This window comes from Seriola dumerili, unplaced genomic scaffold (assembly GCF_002260705.1).
Source record: "Seriola dumerili isolate Sdu_G_001 unplaced genomic scaffold, Sdu_1.0 BDQW01000017.1, whole genome shotgun sequence".
Taxonomy (NCBI): Eukaryota; Metazoa; Chordata; class Actinopteri; order Carangiformes; family Carangidae; genus Seriola; species Seriola dumerili.
In genome coordinates this window covers 1,500,930-1,526,994 of record NW_019174272.1, presented here as the reverse complement: position 1 = coordinate 1,526,994, position 26,065 = coordinate 1,500,930, and the positions used below count along the sequence as shown (strand labels likewise).

At 40.3% G+C, this 26,065-nt stretch overlaps 3 protein-coding genes across 7 annotated transcripts in view; all 3 read right to left on the bottom strand.

The window, feature by feature from the left end:
* The window catches only part of LOC111226304 (phosphatidylinositol 4-phosphate 5-kinase type-1 beta-like), a 34,872-nt gene extending 26,328 nt beyond the window's left edge, over positions 1 to 8,544 (bottom strand). Inside the window, exon 1 of the mRNA XM_022751379.1 lies at positions 8,315 to 8,544. The gene's annotated coding sequence lies outside the window, so the exon portion shown is untranslated. The remainder of the gene's footprint in view (positions 1 to 8,314) is intronic.
* Positions 8,545 to 9,885: 1,341 nt separating this feature from the next.
* On the bottom strand, positions 9,886 to 14,184 carry LOC111231151. Of its 4 annotated transcripts, none has more exons than XR_002665474.1 (11): positions 13,309 to 13,379; positions 12,801 to 12,923; positions 12,320 to 12,406; positions 12,171 to 12,230; positions 11,855 to 12,088; positions 10,779 to 10,808; positions 10,645 to 10,689; positions 10,418 to 10,453; positions 10,234 to 10,330; positions 10,068 to 10,127; positions 9,886 to 9,973 (listed from the first exon to the last, which is right to left on the bottom strand). XR_002665474.1 is itself a non-coding variant. In XM_022758177.1 (11 exons), the coding sequence occupies exons 4-11, from the start codon at positions 12,324 to 12,326 to the stop codon at positions 9,907 to 9,909; spliced, it is 606 nt and encodes a 201-aa protein (XP_022613898.1). In that variant the 5' UTR covers positions 12,327 to 12,406; positions 12,801 to 12,923; positions 13,954 to 14,046; positions 14,127 to 14,184; the 3' UTR covers positions 9,886 to 9,906. The 4 variants fall into 4 exon arrangements, 3 of the variants coding, with proteins under 3 accessions (XP_022613898.1, XP_022613890.1, XP_022613906.1); XM_022758177.1 differs by lacking the exons at positions 10,418 to 10,453; positions 13,309 to 13,379 and adding exons at positions 13,954 to 14,046; positions 14,127 to 14,184 and having other exon boundaries at positions 12,165 to 12,230; XM_022758169.1 differs by lacking the exon at positions 10,418 to 10,453 and having other exon boundaries at positions 12,165 to 12,230.
* Positions 14,185 to 15,244: 1,060 nt separating this feature from the next.
* On the bottom strand, positions 15,245 to 22,833 carry unc45b (unc-45 myosin chaperone B). 2 transcript variants are annotated; one of them, XM_022753702.1, is made up of 20 exons: positions 22,735 to 22,833; positions 21,878 to 22,039; positions 21,737 to 21,773; positions 21,445 to 21,620; positions 21,025 to 21,114; positions 20,733 to 20,900; positions 20,245 to 20,410; positions 19,958 to 20,128; positions 19,658 to 19,829; positions 19,249 to 19,549; positions 18,909 to 19,003; positions 18,488 to 18,629; positions 18,262 to 18,402; positions 18,010 to 18,137; positions 17,631 to 17,697; positions 17,354 to 17,467; positions 16,938 to 17,053; positions 16,708 to 16,825; positions 16,425 to 16,580; positions 15,245 to 15,675 (listed from the first exon to the last, which is right to left on the bottom strand). In XM_022753702.1, exons 2-20 carry the CDS (start codon positions 22,037 to 22,039, stop codon positions 15,403 to 15,405), a joined length of 2,793 nt encoding a protein of 930 aa, XP_022609423.1. In that variant the 5' UTR covers positions 22,735 to 22,833; the 3' UTR covers positions 15,245 to 15,402. The 2 variants fall into 2 exon arrangements, with proteins under 2 accessions (XP_022609423.1, XP_022609415.1); XM_022753694.1 differs by lacking the exon at positions 22,735 to 22,833 and adding an exon at positions 22,472 to 22,535.
* Positions 22,834 to 26,065: the final 3,232 nt, after the last annotated feature.

Sequence of the window (26,065 nt, the reverse complement as noted above, 5' to 3'; positions counted from 1 at the left end):
CTGTTTGCTTCAGTTTCCAGATACTATTGGATTACTGCAGCAGATTGGAGACATAATGGAGAATCAATAGCAGACCAGCAATGCAGAGCACTGAGGACTGGACTGCTGGGCTTTCATGACCTTCACCATCCCAGACTGTGAGACGTTAGATAAGCACAGATATCTGGATTTGGATGAATACAATCAAGAAGATGCACGGGGAGTCAGCTTAGCTCAGCCTGTAGCGGATCAGCTTCATCAACTTAACTGCTCTGATCCTTGACTACGGCTCACACAAACTCCTGGGAGGCAAAAATTTAACTCAGGAAAAAAACGTGTTCAGGTGCATTGTTGTTTGTGTTTTCTAATCAAATCTCTTTCCAGTGTGTGAAAATAGTGTATTCCAGGACCACGCGCAGCATGGTAAAATACACCGAAATAAAGTGCCTATTAATAGATTAAATAAAATAACAACTTTAAGTATTACATACCCCAAGCCTGTGTGCATGCACTGTATGTGGTGTGGGGCAGTAGTCATTATCTTTCTGATGCCTTGTGTAAGCACTTGTTCACAGTTTGGTGTGTCAGTGTGATTACATAAATGGCTTAGTTACCCCAACCGTGTAAAATAGTTGCTTCTGTGAAATGTGCCGTGTTCTGTTATGAATCATGCGGCCGGGAAGCAAACATCTAATGTGTGTGCTCCCCCGCTACTATAGAAAGCAGAAATGAGCAGCCCTATAAATGACAATGATAAACAAATGATACGTCGTCCACCGCTACCTCAAAAAACCTTCACATCTATTCCCTGGCTTTTGTGGATATTTCAAGAATGTGTTTTGCTGGAAGGGAAATAGAGAGACGATGCTTGGTGGAGGGCAGACAGAGGGAGAAGAGACTAACACTGTCTTTGTAAAATGTTCAGTAAAAAAAAAAAAAAAAAAATCTAATTCAAACAGACCGCCAAAAGCACAAACACACACAGAGCAAATACACACAGGTTCAACGTGTACACTTACACACACATATACAGGCTATGTGGCCATGTAAACAGCCACACGTCTTAGACACACACACACCCTCACCCTCCTGCACCAGGTGAAGCTGTAAAACATCAACACGGTATTATTTCGGACTGTTTTTGGTGCATCCTGTTCCGTATTTCACTGTATCCTCTGGAGGTGTGTTTGTTTTCATCCTCCCTCTGAGGGACAAGCTGTGCTGCAGCTACAGATCAGTGTCTGTCCAGACCAGTCATACAACAGGCACTATGCAGCACTGCAGAGCAAGCAAAGTGTGTGTGCGTGTGTGTGTGTGCGTGCGTGCGTGCGTGCGAGTGTAAATATCTATAGGCACAGTAACAGTCCTAGACGATGATGGATTGGTTGGATTAACAAAGAGGAGACGAGTTTTATTGGTCAAAGGGGTTCAGCCTAATGTTTCGCAAGTAATATCCAGTGTGTAGCATGTATGTTACTCTGTGCCCCCCATGTGCACAATCTGCATGTGTACGAATGTAGTGTAATAATTAATGTAGGTGATGTATCGTGTTGGACAAACGATCTTAAAAATACAGCGATCTATGTTTAAACAACACGATGCTGCAAGCAGAGGCAGGACAGAGACAACGGCTACTCCGCATCACAGAGCACAGTGCAGAGTGTACAGTATGTACTAAGCACAACATCCTACTAAATCTGAAAACTTTAGTGGGCTCGACCGCTGTATGTGTGAGACGTATCACTTGTCATATTGAATGTGAGGGTTGTATTTCAGCTTTTGACAACAGCAAGTGAAGAGAAACAATGGGTGGGAGGTAAAGGAGGAGGAGGGCTACACCTAAAGAGCGCTTTGACCTTTCAGATGTGACATTAACAGAAAAAAAAAAATAAGAGCTACGCAGAGGGAGGGAATGAAGAAGACAGAAGAGGAAGACAAAGGAAGCGAAAACCACAGACAGAGGACAAAAGGTGTGATAGTTGTAAATATTTAGTTTGGGGGCTTCTCTTGTGATTTCTGCGACAGCACTGTACAACAGGAACACATCTCAAGCTTTATTGAAAGCAAAGCCATTTTTATTTCCTGTAGGACAGACAAGAGAAATGAAAAAACCAGTGGCAGTATACAATCACAAGAAGTGAATATATTTCATTTTATAAGATGACGTGTACACAAGAGAGAGGGAGAGGACTCGGCCTGTGTGTTTGTAATTCAGAGAGTGTCTCACTCTAGTTCCACCCTGCATGAGAAGCAGCGAGGAGGAGGTCACCCTCTGTGTCCAGAGAGTCACATGATTCAACTGAGGGAGTGGGGGGTGGGGGAGAGAGAAACATACAGCTGAGTATATGGAGAGAAAACAGAGATGTTCTCTAAAGACACAGAGGCAGAGAGAGGCTGCCCTGACGGAGCGATACACTGCAGCACGACAGGACGTATCACAGCAGGATTAATATCATATTCAACCACCAGTGATATCTACTATGTCATCGTGTCGTGGAAAACAAGATCCGATGACACAAAGAGGACGAGAGAGACTTGTCCATCCCAGCGAAGCACAGATTAGTTTTGCTCACGCCCTGCCCTGGAGTCCAAAGGTCCTCTTACTGTTTTTTAAGGGTGACAGGCAGGTTTATTACCTATACATATCTCTGTGGATACAACTGATTGTGTTTATTACCCTCAGAAATGGTCAATCATGGGGTTGAAGGAGTATACTGCCCTGCCTTTATTGATATGAGGTCACAGCCTGCTAAAGATAAAGCGAGAGGGACGGATTTCATGTTGCCAGCTTTCCACATTCTTTAACTCTTTTCTCCCACTTGTTTGTCTTCACCCACCCTTCCACGTCTCATTTTGTCATCCCTCCCTCCTACTCACATCCTATAGGGTCCCCCGAGTGGGCCTCCGCAAACCTCATCATTACCAGGGCAGGAAAGTGGGAGGGGGACATGGGGGGCGCTCTCAGCAGGGCCAAAACAACAACAAGCAACAACAACAAACATCACAACCTCCAAATAATCTGAATTCCTGCGAGACTGCCAACGTGTCGCTCTGCCAGCAGCCTCCAACCAACCAATCGTTACGCAGAGGAGAACAATTATGAGCCAATCAACCCTGCAGGCGTCCTTTTGGGAGATTTTTATTTCACCCTCTAAAAAGCTGATGCTGATGTGCCGCAGGGCCAAGGAGGCGGGAAAAGAAAACGAGGAGCATTTTAAACAGACCCTGACTCATAAGTAGACAATCTTCCCAAGATTAACATGACTCTTTACAAACATGACTTTGGGAAATCAGTCGGGCAGAGAAACTTTGACTGTCGGACATGTGCCAGGTCATGTGGAGATTACATAAAATGCTCTGAATCTGGACCGTCGTGACAGAAGTTTATCTTCACTCAAAGGGGTATTCAATGTCTATGCCACAGTGGCTGTGATAGCCTGGCTTTTTAGTTCCTAGAAAAGTCAGTTCCCATAAATCAACTCAAAAGTATCTTTTCTTGAAGTTGCATTTATGTCATATTGTTCAAACCATAACTGTGAGGAGCTGAGTGGGAAAAATTAGAGTAGGAAACATCTGGACTTTCTAACTTCAACAGTATCTCTGACTTGGTGCAAAGAACAACAGCAGTGTCTGAAAAACCACATTTACAACAACATAAAATCCAATATTGTCACTAATGAAATAAATTAAGTTGATTTAAAAGGAGCTGTACGCTGTTTGTTTGTACCTGTTTCACTTGCCAATGAAGTCCTACAAATTACAAATGAAGTATTAGAGCCTTCAAACTGAGATTTTTTTTTACCTCAGACTTAAGGAAATGGGTCAAGAGCCACAGAAGACTTAATACAAGAGTTTTCAGTTAGTGCTGCCCGAGACTAAATGAATGATATTCATGTGTCAAATTGGTGGAGTGTCCCTTTAATTATTCTTTTGACTTTCTTTCACTTCCATGAGCAAACCAGAAAACACTGATGGATCACTGCCATCAGAACATATTTACAACAGATTGTTGACACTGTAGTCTGCCAATTAAGACCAGACTTGTTATATTTCAAGGATTTAAGCTTAAACGAACACATATCAACTTATCTTATCATCTATTTTCACCACATTTATGAACATGCTATTTATGTTCTTTTAATGCTGTCCCAAAGCAAATGCTGATTTTGCCAATATTTATTTTGCATAAACATGAGATTATTTTAACCTACTGCCGAGCACTTGCACTCTGGATCATATAAACAAATCACATAAAAACAAGATAAAGGTTGTGACTTTAGGAGATGCTTGTCATGTGTTTCAACTGTTTATGTGCTGTGGCAAATAACATGTATAATACTCTCTCTTTCATTTTCTAACAGATCTCATATGGACAAGGGTGAACATTGATCTCAGAACTGATAATAAAAGACAGTTAATTATAAAGTCCTGACTGAGTCCTGCTGGCTATCAGTAGTACTGTACGTGGTATGTGCTGACATGAGCGCAGCCTGGCTGATGAATGAGCACAAAGAAAGAGATAACATAGAGAGAGAGTGAGAGAGAGAGAGAGAGAGAGAGAGAGCCCATGCTTGGGTAGAGGTTCAACACAGCTGAACAGAAGTGTGGAGGCCAAACCTCATCAGGTCAACAAAGTCTGTGGGTCAAACTGCCCACCGACCAGTCTGGGGTTTATACTACGAAGCTTCTTCTCATTCAGCAGTGGTCTGATTCATACTGCTCGCCATGGAAAAAGTGCAACTGATTCTTTGTTTTAAAATATTTTGAGGATGCTTGGAGCACTGATTCAATCGGTCCAGTAATATGTTGGACTATTGATAATCAATTTGTTTTGATGAGTAATGAATTATTTTGTGTATCTAGTAAAAACACCAACCATGCTAGTGAATGCTCCACAGATGTAGATCCTTCGAGATGGCTAAGATTAGCTTATCCCCGATTTATCAGTGTCAGTATCAGCGCATGTGTAACAAGAAATTGAAGCACAGAAATACCAAAGATATGATAGAGTGAATTTGGAAAAGTGTCCTCAGTAGAGCTATAAAATCTCACTCAGTGCATATCTTGAAGAGAATTCTTTAATCAAAAATGTTTATATTGTGTGATCATGTTGCAATAATTTTTAATTTCGTCAGCGTGAATTTAATACTTTTTGCTGTTTTGACATTTTATAGGACAAATTACAAATTTAGTAATTGATTAACCATAACAGTACAAGATTAACCTATTCAAAAGTAATAATTGGTAGCAACCCCTAAAGGCCTGGTACTGACTTACACAGCTAAGCAGCACAACACACAAGACTCAATAATTAGAAACTTTTGTTTTTATATACTCCTGTCTTACGACTAAACTTGAGTCAGGAAACAAGAAAAATGTTGACGGGGTGCTGAATAACCCGAGATGGCGAATTCTGGCAAGAAAACAAACAGTCTTGTCGTGCTTTCAGCTCACTGCAGCTGGGACGTAGCACATTAGCACTTGGGCCCAGAGCATAACTGTAGACGGTGGTGAGAGAGGATCCTCTGAGAGAAGAATTAGAGTGGGTGTAGTAGGAAGAGAGTTCACACTAAACAGACACAAACATTATGAGTTGCCAGAATTCATTATCACAACACAGTGTGGCTTTTTTTTTTCTTTTATCAGATTATTATCTTAACTGTAACTGGACCTAGCAAGGGGGGGGGGGGGGGGCACACCCCTGCGTGCGGACATGAGGCACATGGGTCAGTCAGTCCATTATCAGGAATGAGGCAAAGAGAGCTGAGAACTACTGTTCAGGGCACTGACTTATGTAACTGTCTTAATAAGCCTCATATGCCTGTTATTTTGGTCCTATCACTGCTGGGATCCCATGGTACAGTACGAGCACAGTGCACAGAGTGCTCTTTGACCCAAAATCACAAGACAGCACTAAAAACCTTACAGTTGTTAATTGTTGTGCTACCTCTTCAAAGGAAGCTTATACAGCAAGAAAAAGATGCACTAATGTTGGTTTAAAAATGTGGCCTTCTGCTCTGAGCCAGTGTTATTGTATAGAGTTACAGTCACTGTCACAATACAATCATTAATTTAAGAAAGACTCTGATCCGCCACAGCTAAAGCCCAAGAAGGGAAAAAAAAAAGCTAAGGGTCAAAAAGTAAATATGATGTGTCTTGACAAGGTTTTGGCTCTGCAGTGCTGTGGCACTTCTGCTGCTACTCAAATGGAAAATATTACATAATGTGCAGATGCTGCTCACTCTGACAAGCAACATATCAGTACAAGGGCAGTGTGCAGAGCAGCAGAAGAGCTCAGGTGTTATCCCCAAAGAGAGAGCAGGGGGATTTGCATGAGCCATTTTCCCTTTCAAACATCCTCTGCGGCAAAACTGACCAACCTGGCCCAAGCTGGACCGATTCCACTGCCGCCCAGTCAAATGAGGAAGAAAACAGGGAGATCATAAAGGGAACCACAGGCTAACATATGTGTGCTAAACTCTGACGGGAAGCCAGTCAGATTTGCATGATAAATTCATTTTCTCCAAACACAGGTGCACACAAACTTTGATCCAAATTAGTGACAGTGTGTGAGACAAATTTCTCAAGGAACAGTAGATATTTGAACATGTGTTGCTCTGTCCGCTGCTTTGTCATGCAGAGCCACAGGACTATAGCATGACAAGGGTCACAGGGCAAAATCAGACCCAGGACAGAGCGATGACACTTTACACTTCAGCCAGCTGAACCCCCAGGATGCCCTGTGACCAGATGTTTTCAGCTAAAATGGCTTACAGTTTAAATAAGTCACACACAGTGCTATATCAGAAAACTCTACTGCATTAATTAAAAAATGTTATTTCCAAAGGGAAACATTTCTCATTAAAGTTGTTCAAGATCCTCAGATGAAGAAAAATCTAAATCATAACGTGCCAAAACCTTTCATCCATCATTATGACAAAGCAAAAAAATCAGACACACAAATATAATTTTGTCCATTAAAATTCAGTATTATGTCAACGATATAATGTCAAATAAACACAAGCCCAACAGTTGAACTGCCACTGAATGATAACCAATGAGTCCAGATCATTCACTGAACACTGCTGTTGTTGAGCTTGCGAACGCAGCGTCCCTCTGACTGGGCAGCTCTCACAAACTTAACCAGATATCTCTTTTTCTCTTTGCACTGATGAAGCTATTTCACAGTCACAGCCCAGCTAATTTTTTTGGTGGTGGGACGGGTCAGGGTGGAAGAATCATGAGGAGCCTGGCGGCCAAGTAGCTGGAGGAGAAATGTAGCAGTTCACTGTAAAGAGCAGTGTTAATGTGACAGATACTGAGCCAGTAAATGAAAGAGGCTGGTCCACATTGTGCAGCTTCTAATAATGTACCCAGACAATATACAGAAAATCTGTCACCTCGTCTACAGCACAGTGTGTCAAGGGTGTCAAGCAGCTGTGTGAGTTTCTCAGTTATTTGGCTCACAAAAGGCTCAACTGAGCCACGTGGTGACAATATCTAAACATGAAGAGGTCTTCACATTAGAATTATACCACATGCATTCAAACCAGGATGTTACGGTCAGATTTCCATTATTGTCCTGTAAGTGACTCTGCCCCTCACTGTGTTACACAACCTTCAACTTGCTTGCCTCATTTCCCATCGAACTGGACAGACTTCCAGTTTCACACTAAATGTGCAAGGCAGAGTTGCAGTGATGTAAACAAAGACAAGAAAAAAAAACTTCCCCATTAATTAGAAAACAGCAGCAAAAATGTAAATGTTGATACAGCAAATAACAAACACAAGTGACTGTCCAATAGCTACACTGTGGGACAAACTGGTCCTACAACAGGCTTTATTTGAACTATAGCAGCAAGAATTTAATTTAGAGCTCAAGGGTGAACTTCAAATTACTTGGAACCACCACCACATTTATTCTCACCTTCACTTCAAATGTGATTCAAACCGTGCTACAAGAGGAAAAACATTATGCTTACAATCAATCTGACCTTCTGCCCTTTATCCAATCATACAAAACATATTCAGAGTTGAAGGGGAATTGGTAGAGAAATCCAGCCTCTATGCTAAGGTCAGGTGAGTTTGTTTTTTTTTTGTTTGTTTGTTTTCAGGGTATGACACCCCCGTTTCTCTCCAGGAAACTGAACAGCTGGATCACTGGCTTCAGTGGAAGCGCACACCTCCAGTTTTTCACCTGTCGCGACAGACAACCTGAGAAGTGACACTCTGAAACACGAAATGTCACAGTATGCGAGGTGGTTTTTCTGTGTGTGTCAGCGTTGTAAACCTTTACAAGAAGCCTGTAGTGTTCCGCATGATGCATCAAACTCACAGTAGTCTTGACCACACAGTCGTCTTCTTTTGAGTGTCGTGCAGAAATAATATTTCCCTCAGAGTGGCTGCTGCAGTCCTCACAGAAAGGTCTGTCCTCAAGCAGATAATCCCCAACCGATAAATGAATGCGGTGAAGAAAAATATACGCAGTGTTTACTTCTACCACAGGCAGACTGTGGACTACTAAAGACTCACTCCTCTACTGCGAGCAGCAAGAAGCCCTGTGTGTCTCCGTGTCCCTGCCCTGACTCTTTACATACAACCATGCCATTCAGTGCGCCACTGGATAGAAATATGAAGAGCGAGACGCCCTCTGCAGGCAGGCCTGAGCAGGAGTGGAGAGCCCACAGCAACAAATTTCTCTAATTTCATTACCCAAAGTTAGTCTGATATTATATCCGTTTTCTCTCCCAGCTTATGGAGGACCAGGGATGTCACGGGGAAAGTAATAAAACATTTCCATAATTTCATATTTTAATAGGAATTAAAAATAGGAATTGCAAAAATAATTTATAAATGAGCGATTAACCCTTCAGTAAATATTTAAGATTTAAAAACAGTATAAAAAAATCATTAAATAAACCATTTGTAAATATATTTATTAAGTCATGAATATATAATAGAATTTGAAAAAAAATATTTGAAAGGGCATTTTGAAAGTGGGAATATATTCCTGGATTCTCTCCTAAATTTCTTCAAATTTTCCTTTTCCTTTTAGCTAATCAATTAGCTTAATCATTTAGCCTTTCTGTGACACTCTGTGCCTTCAGTACTGGTAATACCCATTGGTTAGCTCTCCAACCAATCAGAGAGCTTTCATTAATAAATGTATTTACAAATGGTGCATTTTATGAGTATTAATGATCGTATTTATTGATGGCTTAATAGTTCATTTATAAATTCTTGAAAAGGGAAGTATTTATTGATGGATTAATCCATTTTTAATGCCAATTATAATATGAAATTAAGGAAATGCTTTATCACTTTTCCTTTGACATGCCTGGTCCTCCATACCCAGCTGTGTTTTCCTCTGTTGCATGAGATAGAGGTTTGGCAACCCTGACACTTAGTGCAACATATTAATATACAGTAACTTGTGGTGAACATTTGTGCAACAATAATATAACCTTTTATTTATTTTTTAAAATATTTTATTAATTAATATTGCTTCATTGAGTTTATAATATAATTTCATAATCAGTTGCAGGACCCTATTATTTCATATGTAATTTGTAGGTGTAACATTTAAGTTGGTTATTTACAACCCCTTTAGTGTGGAGCGCTTTTGGTTCCCACCTAACATTGTTTGCAGGAGGATAGGTGTGAATGTGACAGCCTATTCAATGCACATCATGGATGTATGATGCACATGTCCTGCTAAGAGTAGGATAAAGTTGAGTCCTACTGTGTTGGTGGTGACTAAAGAAGACAGTTAAAAGAAAATTGTAGCCCGCTTGTCACCCACAGCCCAGAGAGCCTGGAGAACGCTAGGGTTACAATAACAAAAAAGGCAGCCTGTTTCATATTCACATATTTATTAACATTAAAAGCAAAAATGAAACAGGAAAAGAGAAATGAAGCTGCAGAACTTCAGGCTCCATGGTCACGTTGGGAAAGAGAGCTGCTGTCATCCAATCCAGGAGCACCAGAGGTATCTCTACAGGAGTAAAAAGTCACCTCAAAATGAGCATATTTACATCTACATTTGCACATACTATGGCCTATATGATGCGTATTTAATGTTCACTAACCTCTCACTGGTGTTTCCAGAGCTTTGCATGTCTCTTAGAGGTTCAGCCACACCAGAGTCACTGCAACAAATTGAGATTAAACACGAGAACATGTTGGTAATGTGATATCAAAACAACACAACATATGAATAAAGAAACTTTGTGAATAATGATTTATTTCATTTACCTGGCCTCCTGTTGATTTTGTTCTCTGTTTTGTCTCTTTTTATATATATATATAAATAGACAAACCAGGGAAACCAGGCAAACCAGGACTATCAGCACTACACATGTGGAATCAAGAGGTGGATATTTAAGATGATTGTATAAATACACAATAAATACAACACACAGTAAAATTTAGATCTCACCTGATTGTCAGCATTTGAAAGACAAGCATTTGAGTCCTGAGCGAAAGCAAGAAGATAGAGAAAGGCAGGCAGAGTAAAGCAAATTTAAATAGTAGCAAAAAGCCAAAAAAGACATGAGTTAAAAGAGTTGAAAGAAAGATGATGCTGTTGACAGATACTTGTCCAGAGGCAAAAGAAACATGGTGATTGCAGGCTAAATATCAGATTTACTGGTGTTCAGAACCTACCGATCCATATGCTTTCAAGGGATTTCTGTTCTGGTGTTTTGGTACCTGGAGGAAAGAGGAAAAACTATGATCAATGATCATATCAAAACAGCAAGCAGCATGATATAAAGTGTGTGTCTGCAGGAAAAGCTTACCACGGGTAAGAGAACATATGTCACTGGTGGCTAATTGAGAAAAACAAAAGAAGTGTTACAAAGTGTTATCAGACAGAAGAGCATCGGTTACTGGACACCAGAGAAGATATTCAACTATATACAATAGGATTATTTATTTCGTTTTTAATCAAGAAAATGTGCTGAGTGTAAAAATCTCATTTAACGTCAGTATCATCAGTATTCTGCTTACGGAGCATATTGAACAGAAACACACTTCAAAGGGAATAAATATTAATTTAGGGCCTAATTTGGCATTAGAGGTGTTTTATGAAGAGTACAAATTTTAAAAAATTTTAAAAAGTGACACCAGAGAGTTTAGCAGCTAAAAGGTGGGTGTTGAGTTTTAGCAGTGAGCAGTGATGGAATTTCCCTCGAAAAGTAAAATGTTTTCAAACAGCACCCTCAGCTGGGACTGATGAATCCTTGCATCCTTGCTGCAGAAGCAGCAAGAGCAGCAGCGGACGACAGCAGCAGAAAATTAGCTGTGAGATTAACAGAATAAGCGTGAAGTCATCACATATTGAATGGTCACATCTAAATAAGAATACATGTAAATCAAAATTGCAATTTATCACCACAGCACTTCTGCATCACTCCCAGGGAAAGTGGAAATGGTTACTGTACTCTGTTGCGTTAACCACTCTTTACCTCTTTACTTGATTTGGCCTCTTTGTCTTACCAGCAGCGCATAGATCATCATTTCATTATTTAACAACTTCACATGGCACACAGTGATCAAAAACCTGGATGAGGGGTACACATGACACTGTATTTCCATCTCTATCAGAGTTACACTTATTCTGGTTTTGCAAAAACAGCACTGGGGTTACCCAGGTTTCTGAAACAAACATAAGGGTGTTTACACATAAAAATCAACCCAAAAAAACTCCATCCGAACAGGGATACTAATGTGCATGTAAGCAAGTCAATATGTGCAGTTTGTAGGAATATCAAATGAAAATAAATTGTAAGTTGAAGAATGGTAGAATCATTGCAAGAAAACTGCATTATACAGTAAGCCTACATAAAGGGCTTTAGAAAGTAAAAGTAAACACCTGTACACTTCCCCGTCTCAATATAAGCCTCCCCTTCAAATTCACAGGGATCAGCTGTATCGGAGGAGACGAATGCCCGACCATCATGCTGACAAACAGACTTGGGTGGTGGTAGGTGGCCTGCACAGTCTGGAATGTGTTTGTCAGTGACGACCAGCTCGTCTTTGCAAAATATTTTTGTCACATTGGAAGCACATCCTGGAACCTCGCAGTAATACACAGATGTGTTTCCACCTGTAACATACAACATATCTGTGAAATATCTTATAATCTAATAATAAATATCTTATAAGCATGAGAAGATGTATACCATGACCTGCTGTGACTGCAAAGCACTGCACACCACTAACCAACAGCAGCAGAAGGGAGATAAGCACTGTCAGGACAAAAACACAAATTAAAGCGAAGGCTCTCTGGTGGTTGTCTTTAAACACAGTTTGAGTTGGTGAATTATCAGAAACTTACTGTTCATGAGTGCTGTGACGGCTTTCTGGATCACAAAACCCAATCCGACCCTGCTCGCTGCCACATATATTGTTCCCCTCGCACTTCCTGATGGATATACATTTCAGCATTAAAGTTAGTCAGTTTGATCTTCATGAGCCTATATATTCACAGCACATCCTGATTTGCTTTTCCCTCTATACACGTTCCCATATGTAGGCCTGTCACCATAACTACTTTTATTTTGTTAGACAATATTTGCGATAAACATTGTTGACATTTCAAGACCATGTTATGCTACTCATATAATGATAGCATCTTAATGCAAGGAGCCTAGACCCTTTCAAAGAGCTGAACTTTTAATCTTAAAATAAAAAATAAAAAGTTAATCTTAAGAATATTCAGATTTTGAAATTATGATGTGGAAAAAATATATATATATAAAAAAAGGCTACTAAATACATTAAACATAAACAATAATAATAAAATAAAGTCGACATACTGGCCAGTTTGCGTTAATGGACTCTCAGTGTCTCAGTGGTCGAGACCTGTGGTGGCAAAAAAGGTCCCCACACCGGATCTGTGGGGTTGTTTAAAGACTTCCCCTGGTTCACTGTGACTGCAGCTGTGTATGTGACGGAGGAGGGAGAGGTTGACCCACACAAATGATGCGAATGACAGCAAAACGTGTCTCAGCACATTTTTTTTTTGTTTTAGATTAGTCACTTGGCCAAACACGTTATGGGAACACGGAACAGTCTAGCAGGACTTTGCATGTCTCCACTCTAATAATGGAAGGGAAATCCCTGCTGTTCATTCTGACATGTTGGCTAAAAAGTTTCTGACAGTTTCATACTCTGGAAATTATTAACTTGCTACCGGTCCCGGGACTAACACTAAACTAACACCTCACCACAAACAACGACAGCCGAACTGCAACCGCAGAGCTAAACTTAGCAAGAAGAATATGAGAGACACAAATACAAACACAAACTAAAATTGACACTCACTTTCGACGAGCCTCACTGAGCCAAGCCAGTGTTCCTGTTGATGGGAAGTGGTTTGTGCTTTATAGTCTGTGCAGTGGCTTTAAGACAGACAGACAGACAGAGAGAGAGAGAGAGAGAGAGAGAGAGAGAGAGAGAGAGATTGAATTTACTGAATTTTCATTTTACACAAAAGCCAAAGTGGCATCAAATCAACCGCAAACAAACAGTCCCCCTCAATAATGGGGCACAAAGCATTTTGTAACACACCACACAGAAAACAAGAGTCCAGATCATTCATCATCCGGTGATAACTGTGATCAGTTTTTAGTATACTCGTTGTTCTGCACAACCAAAAAAACAGCATCGCCATCGTCAGACCACTTTTCATTTAACTCTTCCCTGGATGCTGACATAAAAGACAGGTTACGGGCACCGTTTATTTAAGATAGACTGATAACAGCCAACGCTCTGCACACCACGCAAACTTTAAGCTGCCGATGTTTGATCAAGAATCCTCCCTTCATCACCTCTGACCACATCCAGTCTCTCCCTTCACACATGTTTCCTCTCTTCTATTCAGATCTCTTTTACAGCAAGACTCAATGTACACAGCGCTTTTCCTCCCATCACCACCATGCACAAGTATGCACCGAGTAGTATACTTACTTCACTTTCAATAATCCGCTCTGGTTAATGGTGATATGAAGTGCAGGAGTTGTTGTTGAACAGGCGAACCACGCGACCTCTATGAGCAGTTTTCTGTTGCACAAGTTCGTAGCAGTTTTATGAGGGGTCTATCGATATAATGGCTTATATAGTCAGTCTGTTAATCTACCTACCTAGTTGGTATAAGAAAGCTCCAATAAAAAGTCGGATAAAGATTGGTCCCAGCCTTCCGTTAACTTCACTGTCACCAATCCTTCAGCAGAGACAGAAACAATTACACTACCACCCCAGCCTACCCTACCCTACCCTACCCCCACCCCCACCCCCACCCCTTCGGTCCATTAGCGGAGAGTTATCTCGATGTTCATAACTTCCATGCTCACTAATAGTAAATTAAATCATTTTTAATTGACTGAGATTGATAAGGGGAAAAAAAGCAGAGCTTGCGAGCTTTTCGATTTTTCATTTAAGTGCAAGCCATGTGCCAGTTTCAGTCGTTTAGACTCAAACACACATACAGACCATAGTTATCTAGAATGTTAATAGTCATTTTACTTGAACGTGCACCATTACAGTAAGTGAAGGACAGTCACAATCATCAGGACAGATCACTTCCTGGAAGACTCCACCTTGCAGTGCGGTTACCGTGCTCGTGGCAGTGCTTCACTTATAATGATCGAAATTGTCATACTATTGAGTGAACACAGTGGTTATATGCAGGCTATAATGCTGGCATGGACACGCTGTCCCTCTTGAAGGGACTCAACACCTTAGATTGCAAATTTCTGAGTTACAACACCTCCTGTTTTCCAGAGTCTAATTCTTTTTTATCATCATCAATAAACATCTGATGTTGCTGTGTCAGATAATGATGCCAGCTTATCACTTCACGTATTGTTTCTGTTTTTCTATTGTGCATTTAGTCATAGGAAATGCTGTAATGACATTTCATTGAACCCGTGTTTTCAGTCAGCGTTTCCACAAAATGCTGAACAATGTCATTTAGTCATTTAATCATGCCATTTTTTTCATTCATGTAGCATTCTCACTCAAAATGCGTGAGACCTTTGCGAGAAAGTTTTCACTTCCTAAGTTACTGTTGAGTTTATGTCTGTTTATATGTATTATTTCCAAAGTGAAACTGAAATTATGAGCTTTTAGCTTCATGTAACCTGGTTAATCTTTCAGCATTAATTCATAGTCATGGTTCAGCAAAAACAAGAACAAAATTATGTATTGGTGGCAAATCCCACATATGTGCTTCTGTTAAAAATAAGGCCCTGGTTTAGGCTACACTGTGTGACAATATCTTTATAGAGATTTGGAGCCAGGTTGATGAATCCTTTAATATTTTTGATATGGAAAAAGCATTTGGGGAAAAAAGTCTCTATTTAACAGAGGATATAAAGAAAAAGGTCCATTTCTGTTGTTTGGATTGTTGGCAGTATTCTAGGAAGGGCTGCTGAAGGGTTTGATGAGACCAAGTTCCATAGCTTTAACCAGGCATGTGCGTGCTGTGTCGATGGGCTCCTGTCTCTTGGGATTGTCCTCTGCCTTGCCAATTATTGTGAGGATTTCCAGCATCTCACTCTCGATCAGCTTCTTGGCCAGCTCACTGTCATCTGAATTGAGCATGTTGTAGATAATCACAAGGCCACGGTGCTGGATCTTAGGGTTGGTATGAAGACATAACCTCTGCAGGATCTCCAGCCACTGGGTGGTCTGTTGGGAGAAATTAATCACTCAGTCAGTGACAAAGTAACACTGTAAAGTGTGTGAATGATGAGTTAAAAATGTCATACACTGCCTTAAACTTGGTAGTTTTGACCTTTTTAACACCTACAGGTCTGAACAGGGGAATCTGAGGCTTAAAATTAGGGTTTGAGTAAGTTAGGGTTTGTGTATTTATTTTTCTTTTTGTTTTAAAGAGGATCTCCCAGGGGATTTTACCCATAACTATAAGTTTACTAGACACAGGGTAATCCCCTACCTAAAAAATGTCATCTGCCAGTTTGAAATACAGGCAGTGGGGGGATGAAAATATGCTAGTGAGCTGCATTATGGGAAGAGCAGGATCCACTGTTTTGGAGGCAGAATTATAGGGGCTCAAAGTCCCTGCTGCTTCCATTTTGACCATTTTACTATATTCACTTCTCTGTTACTAAGTCCCCTCTCCCAGCTTTACAGAAGTACAGTAGTAAATCACTGATGTATTGTTAAATCACAAGTGTTTAGGTGTTAGAAAGGCCAGCTAGTGTTTAACAAAGACTCATGTTGTGCTATGTGCTGTCCAGGTTATTTGCTACTGTTGCATCTGCCAGACAGTGTAAGTTATCAGTTCCCGAGTGAAAGCTAACCAGGGGATTTCATAAAATTCATCATGGGGCACACATGTCTTTATAATAGACTCTGACGTGACACTGTAATTCATATTCTACACTAAAGACACTAGTGAACACTGTTGTACATACCACAAGGGTCAGTTTGCTGCAGAGCTTGTTCTGAGCAGCAGTGATCATGGCCAGAGCTCCAGCTGCGGCTATCTGAAGATCATCGTCATCCTCGCCACATAGCAGCACCAGCAGCTTCAGCTTATCATTGCCATCCTCCAGGTAACGTTCTTGGACCTATGACACACAGAATTGGTCAATTTTAACGAGGCCATACCTGTTAGAAAACTTTGTTTACACACCGTTTGCTGATAATGCATCATCAGTTATTATGTGAGGATTTTAGCTACTTGTCTGTTCTCACCTCTTTACATGTCACAAGGTTGCACATGCATTCAGTGGCAGCCTGTTTGATCTGGTCGTGCTCCTCAAACATGTAGTTCTCAATCTCTGGCAGAGCTTTCTCTTTCACAATCTTTACTCTAGAAAGTAAACAGTATAGACAGTATAACCACAATAAAGCAAGAACTGAAAGCTGATGAATGAGCTGTTGTGATTGTGATTGTAATATCATGTGAAGCTGAGATGCGTCACCTTAGTTTTTCACTGTAACCAGCCAGGTTGGTGAGGCCTTTCAGAGCCTCAAAGTTCTGCATCCCATCTCTGTCTGTGTGGAGGAGGCTAACTAAAGGTCGCACCACCTCATACACCTGTCAAGCAAGGAACAGCTGAAATAAGAATTCTAAAAAGTCCCTTGTAGAGCTATAAGATCTGCAGAGATACATATGCAACTCTCCAAGAGATATGTAATGTAAACCACCAACAACTATTATAGCAATCAGAAACTACAAATAAATTCTGCATCATTTTCCAGCATACAGACAGAAAAGCAAATACAGGAAATGTGTGTAGTGAAGGGGATTAAGAATGTTGTGCCTCAGTAGAATTTTCACTCCCATTCAAAAGGGGCAACACAGAAATAAACAAAGCAGTTCCTTTTCATGGCTTACCCTCTCACCAGGAAAGGCGATTTCTGGGTTAGAAATAGCTGCAATCTTGGCAAGGGCATGGCTGGCCTTCACCTTCCCAGTATCTGTCCCTTCCAGAGCAAGTGGTATCAAAGCCTGCGCAACAGTTAGATTTTTTTAAAAAAGCAGTGGCAAACAATATGGAAATAGTATTAAACCAGTTTAACCACAAGTACAACATATTTAAATGCACTCAACCCTTCTGTCACTGCATTATGACTTAATTACATGTACATTGATTTTCGGTTCTATCACTCACCTTTCCGCCACCTTGGGCTACAATAGTACCACGATCTTTTGGATCTTCTGATAATGCCAAGAAAACCCTGAAGATAAAAAATAGAAATGGGCAATCATATATTTTACAGTACTCTTTAAACTGGAGGAATACACAAGACATTTGATGTATTTAATTGTGTTTTAGATTGAATTCCCCTCCTCTCTGTATGGAACATTTAATGCAAATGGAAATGGCATGCCTAAAAAATAAAAAGCCTGCGTCAGAGGCGATGACGGATGTCATGATATCATTGTCATGAGACAACTGTGATGACTCACGATGATATCATAAGTATGTAATGTGTTTGTTGGAACAGAAAATGCCTTATCATCATTCTGATATGCCATGCTTCTCCCACCTTGCCAACATCTCCTTGGTCTGGTCGGTCAGGATGGCGTTGTCTGCTTTGACCATGACAGCAAGAGCTGATATGACACCTGCCTTCAGGAGCCTTTTCACTCTCTTTTCAATGAAGTCCTTCTTGTCCTGAGAAAAGAGAGTGTGCAAATTGTGTGTGTATGCATGAGTAACATTTCCTGCTGTGCCTGAGACAGTTTGTATATACTGTGTTATGACAGTGGTTCAGTTTCTTTTCCTTTTTTTTTTTTACCTTAGGGTGTTGCTCGGGAACATGTTGCTTTGAGAACTTGGCGAGCTGGACCAGCTCAGGGATGATCTCCTTCTTATCATAGCAGTTAGTGCAATTGATCAGGGTGCAAGCTACTGAATATAAGATTGTCTTATCCTTCGACTAAAAATAAAGAGAAAGGAGAGAGGTTATTACCAATGTCTATTCAGATATACTGTATGTTTCTTTCTGGCTGTTATGTCCATACCTTGGCCAGTTCAAACATGGCTTTCAAGGCAGGCTCATCCTCAACAAAGTCATCTTTCACGTCAGCATCATTGGTCAGATAAGCAAGACCTTCGATAGCCCACTTCCTTGTTTTGGTATCAATCTGGGGATTACAGAGCCACCTGGAGTAAAAAAGGAAACATTTAACAGCAAGTGTGCATAGTGATGATGTCAACTATAATTACAAGGTACAACAATATTCTGAGACTATGAAGCCTACTTAGGGAATTAAATCCATAAGATATTTTGCATCAAAATTAGACAATAACTAATAAGGTGTTAGCATATATTTCAAAAATACTGTTAACGGTTTAATTTTTGTCACAGATTTTCTACATAACATTTTTTCTAATGTTACATATGATAATCTGCTAGATTCTACAAACTGTGTCAGTACTCACTTTCTGCACTGCTTGGCCAGTTTCTCTGTGGAGCCCTCAGCAAACTGCCTCAAACTGTAATCATCACCTCCAGCTGAACCCAGTTTACAGAGACCCTGGAGAGGACATGGACAGGACAAGTTGTGTAGTCTAATCAAACTCTTTCATATTCTTGTAATAAAGTGAATAGGTTTTACTTTTCTGTACTGTCTTGAATTATTCATACATCTAACTGCAATGTTTTCGTCATGTGTTGTATTATTATTCTTTATTGTGTGTGGGCTGTGGTGAAAAATCATTTTTGACCTGTCTTTGAATAATAAGCTCCCGCTATATTCTATTCTTTCCTAGGCTCACTCACCACCAGTGAACGTATTTTAATCCTCTCATTCTTGGTCTTCTTGTAGATATCCTTGAGCAGTGACACACCATTGGTAATAATGAAAGAGGCCCGGCTCATCTTTGAGGAAGCATGGATCAGCGCCTCCACAGCAACCATCTGGTCCACCTCACGCTCTGAGCCACACAGCGCCACCATCATCTCCATGATACCTTGCTGTCCCACTAGGGCGTTACCAACATCAAAGGGGCCCTGCAGAAGCCCCGAGATAGTGTTGACAGCGTGAATGGTCTTGTCCATGTTGTTGGGGTCAATTTTGGATCTGTAGAAAAGAAGGGGAGAACAAAGAAAAGAAAAATAGCTTGGTCTCCATTCGAAAAGTCTTGGATACAAAATCTGTAAATTGGAGATCTCTATTTCATGTACGCACTTGATATATTCATCACAAATGTCCTTGAAGTTGGCTCTCTCTGGGTCACATTTGAGGTCATCATAGAGCTTGTTGAGGAGCACGCTGGCAATCAGCTGTGTATTTTCCGTCATGGACAGCTGGTCGGGCAGTTCACTAACCTGACCACACACCTTGAGGATCTTCTTCAGACCTGGAGAACAAACACATATATGCATATACATGTTTATCAGCCGAATACACCGTGTCAGGGGGCATAGGATGCGGCAATGGACTGTAGCTCAAACCAAGTGGGTGACATGATACAGCTGTCTGGCTCACCATGATCAATGGTGAAGAGGGCCTTGGTGTTGTCTTTCTCTTTTTTGTCTCTGCGAGGTACATTCTTGGTCAGGAGGTTCAGCGCCTGGTCTCTGCCATGACCAGACACTTTCTTACTAGTAACCATCTCCAGCAGCGAGAGAAGAATGGTTTTCAGGTCTTTAGCTGCATCTGCAGAGGGACAGACAGATAAAAGACCGTATGTCTCAGTCAGTAATGCTGGGAAAAAAAAGAAGAGAGTAGCAACAGCTGAAGCCATACAGATACAGAGGAGGATTCTGTCTCACCCAAAACCAAGGCCTCTTCTTTCCCATATTCCCTGGTATCTCCACCAGTGAGTGAGTCATTAATGCACTGGAAGAGGTTGCAGGTTGCCAGTGCAATCTCCTCATTGTCAACAGCCATGATGCTGCACATCTTATCAACACCCACCATGTGAATAATAGCCATGGCCTGTTTAGGGGAATGAAAAGAAATATAGATTTTGTGAGAAGAATGCCATGAAAATAATATTGTTCTTATTTCTAAGAGCACCATAGGAGTTGTTCTTTTAAAGACTGATTGTATTTGGAAGAGGCTGCATATGTTGAAGGGTTTTCTGGATTCACATGCACATTTCATTTTCACTTTCACTTGACTTCACAGAGTGAGATTCTGCTTGAAGTTACTGCCTCTTAAAAAGAAGTTTTTCCTTGCCACTAAGTGCTTCCTCTTACTGGGAAATAGACCTGCTTTTATGTTGGTTCAATGAGACTAAGATCAAGACTACACCCACTCGAGCTTTGTGTCCCGTGCACATTCCTGACAATGTACGAACAGCAGCCAGGATCATTTCTGGTTTTCCTGTCTCAATCATGTTGAGCAGCAAAGGCACCCCGTTGTTCTGGAAGATTCTCTCTGCTCCAGCATCTTCTCTCGACAGCACAATAAGATTGTTGGCAGCCTAGACATAAAAAGAAGAAGTAGTGCTTTGTGAAAGAAGATGAACTTTGCATCAGCATCCTGACTAAACACTAAAAAAAATAGGAAGCTGATTCATTTCTTCAAACAATAAAAAAAATACCCACTTTTTCTCTCTTGTCCTTTTCCATTTCCTCATCAAGCAAAATGTCAAACATATTCTGTACCCTCGAATCTGTGGAGAATGTTGTTTTGAGCTGTGGAGAAGAAAAATGTAGTTCTAAGTGAAACTTTCCTCTAGCAGTAAAGCAACAGTGGACAAATGATGCTGGCATCTCCCTGCCATGTGCATTTAGTTAGTTTTTGGTTTAGTGTAAATATCTGTCCATTTTTCTTTGTATCCAAACATTTCATTTTCGTCCCACCAGAAAATCGCGATTATAATATTTTTCAGCCAAAAGATCACTGCAGAATAAATCTAGCAGCGCTGATTTAATGTTATAGATTAGTGAATGCTGGATGCATTTATGTAAAGTGATGTCTGTAGTCCTTCTGTGTGTGGATGTGTTAGTCTGTGTAATGCTGACCTTAGCCTGGATGTCTGCCCCCAGCCTGCGGAGGGTCTCCAGGAAGGTCTTGTTCTTTGGTTCGAGGGTGGCGCATCTCTGCACATCTTTGAAAGCCATATCTAGTTTTCCCAGCTTTTCCAGAGCTTGGCATCGCCGATACAAGGCTTTAATATCTGCTGCATCAACATCAATTGCTAAAAAAGGGGAAGAACCATAATGAGCTTGTGGACTTTGATTTCAGTTAATGTTCGTATTCTTTTGTTTGATACTATAACGGGTGTTGGTTAAATTTCTAGATTTATTATTTTACCTTTAGATGCATCAGATGCTGCATTGGCATAGTTTTCCTATGACAAAAAAAAGAAACATTTAAATGAAAGTCTATCATCAGAAGAATTACAAATTATACTTCATCTGGTGCTTGTATGTTGTGCGTTACCAAACTGCTTACCTTTTTTAGGTAGCATGCAGATCTGTTCCTGTGAATGACAGCCAGCACCTTTTTGTCCTTGCACACCTTGATGGCTTTAGTGTAGCATTCAATGGCTTTGTCGATATCTCCAGCCTGGAAGAACTTGTTTCCCTCGTCTTTTAACTGGACTGGGTCTCCCATCTGGTAGAAAATGTTATTATAACAAATGAAATATAAAATCTACAGATCCTAAAACATTTGACTGTTTCGTGTAAAATCTAAACTGATAGCCATCACTTGTTCAATTGAGGAATTTCAGTATCATCAGTCATTCAATACATGTAGTATTTTCACCAGAATTAAGCCATTGAAGCTTAATACCAGAGTCAACTGGTATAAAGACAAATATTTCAAACAAACTTAAGGTTGAAAACAAATCTACTGAGCAATATCACACGTTATCGGTCATTTTAGGTAAAAGAGCACTAGAATAGAAGTAAAGAAGCAGTCCAAAACCAATATACATGTACAGCACAGACACTTATTTCACATTCAGCCCTGGAGAACAGCAATCATAATCTGTCAGCAGAATATTTACAAATACCGTAGCAATAGAAATGTTTTTATTCTCACCATTCTTGCTAATAGGTGTCCTGCTGACCTGGGTCTCCTGTAGCAAATGGCCACGCACATGCTATCTCTAACTTTAAATGGCCTCCCCTCAGGCCTTATTTGGGCATGGTCTCGTACCCCAGTTGGAGCATTGCAACAAATGCCACTTTCCCAATGGACAGACACCATCTCTTCCTGCTCCTCTGATAAACATGCCCTATCCCCCTTCTGTGCCCTTCTCCCCAAAGAAAAAAAAAAAGGTCTCTGTAGAAGCTGTACAGTACCTTCAGGATTGTCTGTTGTGTGTCTTGCTTGATCCTCTTCTAGGTTCTTCTGTTTTTTTCTCCTGCGTGTACGGTCTGCACCTCCAGTGTTTGTTGCAAACTCTTTCTGTCTTGTGTAACCTTCCTCCGCCAACGCCTCAATTTATATTTATACTGGGATCGCAGTGAGGTGGGACTAAGGTGGACCATCCATCACACGTAGGGGTTCATTTCAAACATGCAAAAGTCCTTAAATGCAACTTTGAACTAAAGTTCATCATAAGCCATGATTACTTGTGTTACAGCAAATATCTTTCCAGTGTCTTTGAATTACCCAAGGCTTTATGAACAAAACAGTTATTTCCCATTCAAAAAAAGTCTGTGAGAGTGACCCCCCTCAAAGATGGTCTGCTCCTGATAAGGTCTATTTAGGGCACAGACAGCTGAGAACTCACCAGCAAATGCCTGATACCAAAGTGGCGGGAGGGGGGTTTAAAAGAGTGTGTGTATGGAGACAGTAAGGGGAGGGGGGGACTGACAGCTGTAGAACCACAGAGGGACCTGGTAGCTTCTAGAAAGAGAATGATCTTCCACCACATGATTTGGGTTAAGGTATTTAGTTGTGGTGGTAAGGGGAAGGGTTAGGTGTTAGAGAATGCATTATATCAACAAGGATCCTCATAAATGTACAGTTGAAGTAAGACATTTACATACAACTTAGCCAAATACATTTAAACTATTACATTTAATCCTATAGCATTACCTGTTTTAGGTAGGTTAGGATCACTACTTCAGTTTAAGAATGTGAAATGTCAGAATAATAGTCAGAAGTTTACATACACTTTGTTAGTATGTTTCGGGGGGCCTTCACAAGCTTCTGACAATAAGTTGCTGGAATTTTGGCCCATTCCTCCTGACAGAGACGTTGTAGTCAGGGTTGTAGGCCTCCTTGCTTGCAAATGCCTTTTCAGTTCTGCACACAAATTATCAATTGGATTGAAGTCGGGGCTTTGTGATGGCCACTCCAATAACTTGATTTTGTTGTCTTTAAGCCATTTTGCCACAATTTTGGAAGTGTGCTTGGGGTCATTGTCCATTTGGAGGACCAATTTGCAACCAAGCTTTAACTTCCTGTCTGATGTGTCGAAATGTTGGTTCAATATATCTCCATAATTGTCCTTCCTCATGATACCATCTGTTTTGCGAAGTGCACTAGTCCCTTCGGCAGAAAAGGCTGCCACAATATGGTGAAGCCTCCCCTGTGATTCACAGTTGGGATGGTGTTAAGCCTCCCTCTTTTTTCTCAGTGATGGTCATGATGACCAATCAGTTTTTGTTTCATCAGAAAGTAAGATCTTTGTCCCCATGTGCAGTGGCAAACTGTAGTCTGGCTTTTTTTATGGTGGTTTTGGAGCAGTGGCTTCTAGCTGAGCAGCCTTTCAAGTTATGTTGATATAGGACTCATTTTTCTGTGGATATAGATACTTTTTTTTAATGTGTATCGTTCAGAATCTTCACAAGGTTATTTTCTGTTCTCACACCAACATAAGTTCATCTCTAGGACACAGAACATGTCTCCGTTCTGAGTGGTATAACACTTGCATGGTCCCGCGGTGCTTATAGGCTACTTGCATACAATTGTACAGATGAATGTGGTACCTTCAGGCGTGTGGAAATTGCTCTCATGCATAAACCTGACTGACTGATTTATTGTGATTTCCCAATGATGTCAAGCAAAGAGGTACTGAGTTTGAAGGTAGGCCTTAAAATACTTTGACACGTAAACTCCACTGAACTCAGATGATGTCAATTAGCCTATCAGAGGCTTCTAAAGCCATGACATAATTTTATGGATTTTTCCCAGGTGTTTAAAGGTACAGTCAACTTAGTGTATGTAAACCTCTGACCCACAGGAATTATGATATAGTGAATTAAAAATTAGTGTGTCTATTGTTTATTGTTTTGGGTAAAATAAAATATAATATAAGAGAAAAATACAATACTGCAGGGAACTGATTACCTGGGTGTTTGTCTCCTGCCCAGTGCATGCTGGGCTAGGCTGCAGACCCACTGTGAATGTAAACAGGAATGAGAATGTATGTTAATTAATTAATTGATTAATTAGAATGTAATAGATTATAATAGAACCTAGTGAAGCGTTATGTCAGGATGTCATCACACTAGTAGTTGCACTTTCTACATCAATCAGTAAATGTTTTCAGGTCAGGTGAAAGGGGGAGATAACTGATACAACAAATAATAAATATAGTCAAGTCATTTTTTATTTAGTGCCAAATCACAGAAGTTATCTCAAGGTGCTTTATTATCTTTATTAATTATTTATTATTAATATCAACAATTAAAGTCTTTTTTTTAGATTATTATATCATTTTATTTGACAATTACAAAAGATTGCTTGTGTTAAAATCATTGAATTAAACTGTAACAATTTGACCTGCCTTTTTAATAATATGTTAAATTAAAAGGTTCCATGTAACCCAAAGGGAATGTTTCCCCATAATAGATTTTCTTATAGGAAATACCCCACCCCCACCTTTTAAAAGTTTTCTGGGGGACTTTGTGTGAAAAGTGGTAGGCGTGATTATTCAGCGTAATGGAGAGAAAAAAGAAAACATTATGGGGAAATAAAGTCAGAATTTGCAATTTTTTTCTCAGAATTCTAAGATTAAAGTCAGAATTCTAAAAAATAACAACTAATTTTCACAATTGTACCTATTCCTCTTCCATACAATGCACATACATACAAAATGTAAAAAAAAAAAAAAAAAACCTTTGACACTGAAAGTGTCCACTGGGTTACAGCTAGCCTCTCTTTTGCAGAGAGTGTGTTTTGGTGTTTTGTTTTATCTTAAATTGCCAGTCTCAGTGGATGTGATTTATTTTCAGTCACTATTCATTATTTTAATTTCATTTTCAGATTTAATGTGCATATGTCCACAGTGGAATAATTTGTGATGCATACTTTTCTTCACTCCTGCTTCTCACTACAGCTGCTCTCCTCTTACCGGAATTGAAGAGCCAACAAGAAGGATAGAATGGAGAAAAGAAAATAGTGCATTGCATTTGGAACACTCCATTGTCATTACAGTCGTAAATGGTAATATTCCCAGTAGTAAGTGTCTGGTTACAATGTTGTCACACACACGCGCGCGCACACAGACACACACACACAAACAAGCGCGCACGCACGCACGCATGCACGCATGCACGCACACACACACACACACACACACACACACACACACACACACACACACACACACTATTAGAGCCTTGGTGCCACCAGGTGGTATAATACATCTATTACAGTAGAGTGAGATTCAAACACTTA

Coding starts and splice junctions, on each gene's coding strand:
- LOC111231151 (XM_022758177.1), bottom strand. Junction 10,809..11,854: donor TGAGACGGGGAAGTGTACAG/GTGTTTACTTTT, acceptor TTTCTCAATTAG/CCACCAGTGACATATGTTCT. Junction 9,974..10,067: donor TCTGGAAACACCAGTGAGAG/GTTAGTGAACAT, acceptor TTACTCCTGTAG/AGATACCTCTGGTGCTCCTG.
- unc45b (XM_022753694.1), bottom strand. CDS start 22,531: ATGTGCGTGGCCATTTGCTACAGGAGACCCAGGTCAGCAGGACACCTA. Junction 18,138..18,261: donor TTCCCGAGCAACACCCTAAG/GTAAAAAAAAAA, acceptor CTCTTTTCTCAG/GACAAGAAGGACTTCATTGA. Junction 17,698..18,009: donor ACCAAGGAGATGTTGGCAAG/GTGGGAGAAGCA, acceptor TTTTATCTTCAG/GGTTTTCTTGGCATTATCAG.